The following is a 4470-nucleotide window of genomic DNA, read 5'->3' on the forward strand; positions in this document are numbered from 1 at the left end:
GTCACTAAATTCATTCCTATCTGTTCCTGCATTTTTATTCGTTTAAAAGAAAGCAATTCCATCTCATTGATTAGATGAAAATGTACTGAAAGGCATAACAGATAACGAACTATCCGATATTTAAACATAATTATTAACGTAGCAACGGAAGTGAAATCATAAGACGATCATTAACAAAACACGTAGATATTGTCTTGCTAATAACAACCCCAAAAAATAAAAACGAAACAAGACATAGTACTACTACAAATACTTGTACCTTGCTATCTGGAAACCAAAATACCAAATCATGGTAGAGGATGAAGACCACTACCATCAGCACATCCTGCACCACCACCAGCACTTGCACCACCACCAGCACCACCCAAACCACCAAGACCACTTCCACCACCCAAGCCACCAAGTCCACCAAGACCACTTCCGCTGCCTAAACCACCAAGTCCACCAAGACCACTTCCGCTACCTAAACCACCAAGACCACTTCCACCTCCCAAACCGCCTAGCCCACCAAGACCACTGCCACCGCCGAGACCACTACCACCACCCAAACCACCAAGTCCACTGCCACCACCGAGACCACTACCACCACCCAAACCACCAAGTCCAGTTGCACCACCAAGCCCTCCTGCTGCACCACCTAAGCCTGCACCACCAATACCCCCGATACCACCAACACCCCCAATGCCACCTACTTCACCAGCTGCGCCAACACCCCCTAGAGTACCCCCAATACCTGCGTAGCTACCAATACCACCGTATTTGACAAAGTTCTTTTGATCATTCACACCTAGTGCAGCTGAATTTGTTGTAGCTTTGTGATGATGAACAACTACTGATGATGAATCTACAGGGACATTACGTGCACAAGTAACGTAAACAGAAAACACTAGTACTAGAAGCATCATATACCCTAACTTGGACATTTCTCACTTAGTGAACTCTCTCACAATTTTTATTTCTCTCTGTCTCTAGATGGTGGTAGTTATAACAACTAGTGAGTTCTAGTGTGACTGAGGTATGGACTATTGTTTTGGATGAGAATAAATAGAGATCGAAGAGAATGATGAAACGGTGGGAAACATTAAAATAATAAAGATGAGAGCAAAGGGAAAAGAAACATAAATGAGTATGTCAGTGTTAAATGTTTCATGATACTTTTAATGATGATGAGGTCCAGACTCTGGACTCCAGAGTGCATTTAAGATTTTATATGTACACTTCTTATTAGTCATCAGTTCTCATGTACTACAGCAAACTCTAACAGTGTTACACACGTACATATGCATGGGTTATTGCTTCAAAAATCATTACAGCTCTGAACAGTTCACATTTTCTTAAGCTTCACTTTGTTCTAGAGAGAATCAGAAAGTGGTAAGATGCATTAGTATACACTGGACCATCCTGCTAGGATCTTTAAGAGAGAGAGAGAGGGGTTCTTCTTACTGATCATGTAGGATCATTAACTCATCATCAAATATGTATTAATGGTGTCTTGAGTTTCTCAAGGATGGATAAGAAATGCGAAGTAGGCATTGGTTGTGTGCAGAATAGATGGTTTGAAGAAGACAACACAGCTTTGGACTGACATATCCGTTAAGAAAACAATGGATCCACTAGAAAGAGGTTTAATATTTGAGCACCCAATGGTTATAGCATAAATTCTTATTGTGTCCCGATGTGGAGCAAAAAAAGTGTAACGCTGCATCCCATCTCTATTGCTGCACAAAGTGATTATATCTTTTTACCACACTTTTCATATTGTTGTTACAGTTGTGTGGTAAAAATTTCATTTTACGACAATAAATTATAATTTTCGGCTGCAGCTGAAAATTACTGTGATTATTAATTTGTTTTTGCAACACCTATGTTGAAGGTGTGGCAATATATGGTGTAGCAATAACTAGATTTTCTTGCAGCGAGAATAGTGAAGTGATGAAATGGAAAACCTCGCGTTCTTGTTCGATATCTTTTCTGAATCTTGAAATCAACACCACCTCTCTGCCTCACCAACATCGAACCTACCCATCAATTAAATCGGTCACTCAGTGACTCAACTGGTGGTCCAACTCTGAGTCCCAAATTCTAAAGGGCTGCGAACAACAGCCAATGCTTGAAAGACTAGCTAGCTTACATTGGGGTTGGATGAATAATGGATCAATCATATATGTCAATGCTTATTTAAAAACGTATAATGTCTACATATGATTAATTTCGGGTAATAAATGTAGTTGCAGAAAATTCTACAACCACATCCTTACAAGCATCTAAACAATACACTAAGAAATCATGGGGAAAATCATTCATTTACTCATTAAAATCTTAAATTGGATACAAGATAATACAAAGACTTTACTTGCTCTCCAACTAAACTTTCTCTTTCCTAATTTCTTGTCTAACACACTCTCTGAGTTCTCTCTCATTACATGATAGCCCTTTCCTTTATATAGGATTTTACATAGTGGATGACAGCTAATGGATCCCCTATTATCGGAATCACTGTGCGTTATAATCGCTCATATACATTCACTCAATATTCACACACTTTATACCTCGCACAGTTTATCACATTTTACTCGTGACTGTGCTGACATCATCAAATACGTCATCTCAGTTTTGCTTATGTGCGATGATCTTCGCTTGTATAGATGATCTTTGTTTCGCATACATAATGAATGTGTGATATTTCACTCTTACATTTTGCCTCTTCTCATGTCGTTTTCTTTACAAAGTGAGCGATATGAGAAACTTGAGATCCAAATTATCGCACATGTTCATTTTGTTTTGCTGACACTTTTCCGTAATTCAATCCTATTTATCTGCACGTGTCAATTCTTCTACTTTTTACCGATATATCCTGTTTCTAACCGGTTATCTCTTTTACCTATTTATCGATTTATTTTAGAGACATAACTTATGCTTCTCTTTTGATTTCGTTTTTTCTTTTCAACTTCTTCGAGATTATTTTATCTTTCTGCTACTGCTTATCTGATTCATTGTTGTTGTTGCTGTTGTTGTTCTTTCACTATTATCTTCATGGATCTTGACTCAAGGTTTGCATACTCTATCAAAATCAACCCCCCGTGCTTCTAATAATCATATTATTGATTATAATTTTTAATCTCAATCATGATTGTTGATCTTATAATTAACTTAATTCCCATACTGTTTGCATGAAAAACTCTTCCTCAGGCGGCCTTAAAATAACCGTTTCCAACCCTAAATCCTCTTCAGACACCAAAGACAAAGAATCTCTCAAGAGGAAAACTTCTTACAACAAAGGAGTAAGAAATATCTTATTTTTATAAAACAATATTGTTGCCTCTATTTCTTATCTGCGTTGCTTTCCTAGGATTCCGATTGTGAGATGGGTGGTGGAAAAGGAACGAAGCTTAAGAGAATTCGCAAACCTACAACTCTTAAATCAAATATTGTTATTCCTGAATGTGGTGTTGCGAACGTCACCCCTCCAACTGCTGTCGAAAATACAGCTCAAACTAATACTCACCCTACTCATGTGAATCTGTCCGTTACTCTCGAAGAAATCTTTCCTCCCGAAGAGAAAATTGTTGATCAAGGAATAAAGGATATCCCTGTTTTTTCCTCTGCGGTTTCTTCGGATGTTTTTCAAATTATTTCAACCTTTGCGAGAACTCCTTTGCTCACAAACACTGATACCATACCGAATAATACGGATATTCTTCACTCTGCGAATTTCACCATTCCTTCTCCTTTTATTTTTGTTTTCCCTTCTCCAACTTCCTCTTTGTTATTGGAACCTATTTCTCTAGATAAGAAAGCTTTGGATAGTGTAAGATTTTCTTCTCAAAATTTACTTGGTATAATCAATTCTGCCCAATCGTCTACTAATGATCCTCACCAACTCCGCATTTGCTTGAGTAAACTGCTATGCGGATTTCCTTCTGATAAAGCTACTAGGAATGAGATTCATTCTCAAATTGATCCAAGCTTTCATATTGCTCTAGATGTCTTGGTAAGTTCCGCTTGTACTTGTTTTCTTGATCATAATATTCTAATTACTTATCCTTATCCTCTTTCTTTTCAGGAATCTCATCGTCGAATGATTTTAACTAAAGGTCATTTTGAATCTAGTTGTTTCCAGTTAGAACTTTCGCAACAGAATACTCTTCTACAAAAGGAAGTGAGTAAGTTGAAAGGAGAGCTCCAGGTCTCAATTCTTGACTCCGAAGGTCTTCGCAACGAAAACCAAAAACTAAGAGGTATTCTTTCTCTTTATTTATTATATCTTATAATGCATTTCTTCGCTTATTCACTTCTTTTAAACTTGTTCATGAATTTATTAAGATTTAGACCAGAAGCGAGTTGCTGAGAGATTCACTTTTCAATTTCTTGCTGAAGATACCCGTGCGAATAATGAGAAGTTGCAGATTCAATTAAATCAATTAAATAACCAACATTCATACTCTCTTTACCAGATTAACAATCTAACTC

General features: G+C 37.4%; 1 protein-coding gene across 1 annotated transcript; it reads right to left on the reverse strand.

Moving 5' to 3' along the window:
- Positions 1-287: 287 nt before the first annotated feature.
- LOC113329621 (glycine-rich protein 5-like) lies at positions 288-923 on the reverse strand. Its single transcript, XM_026576477.1, has one exon. It carries the CDS (start codon positions 921-923, stop codon positions 288-290), a length of 636 nt encoding a protein of 211 aa, XP_026432262.1.
- Between the last annotated feature and the right edge of the window lie 3547 nt (positions 924-4470).

This window comes from Papaver somniferum, unplaced genomic scaffold (genome assembly GCF_003573695.1).
Source record: "Papaver somniferum cultivar HN1 unplaced genomic scaffold, ASM357369v1 unplaced-scaffold_117, whole genome shotgun sequence".
Classification (NCBI taxonomy): Eukaryota; Viridiplantae; Streptophyta; class Magnoliopsida; order Ranunculales; family Papaveraceae; genus Papaver; species Papaver somniferum.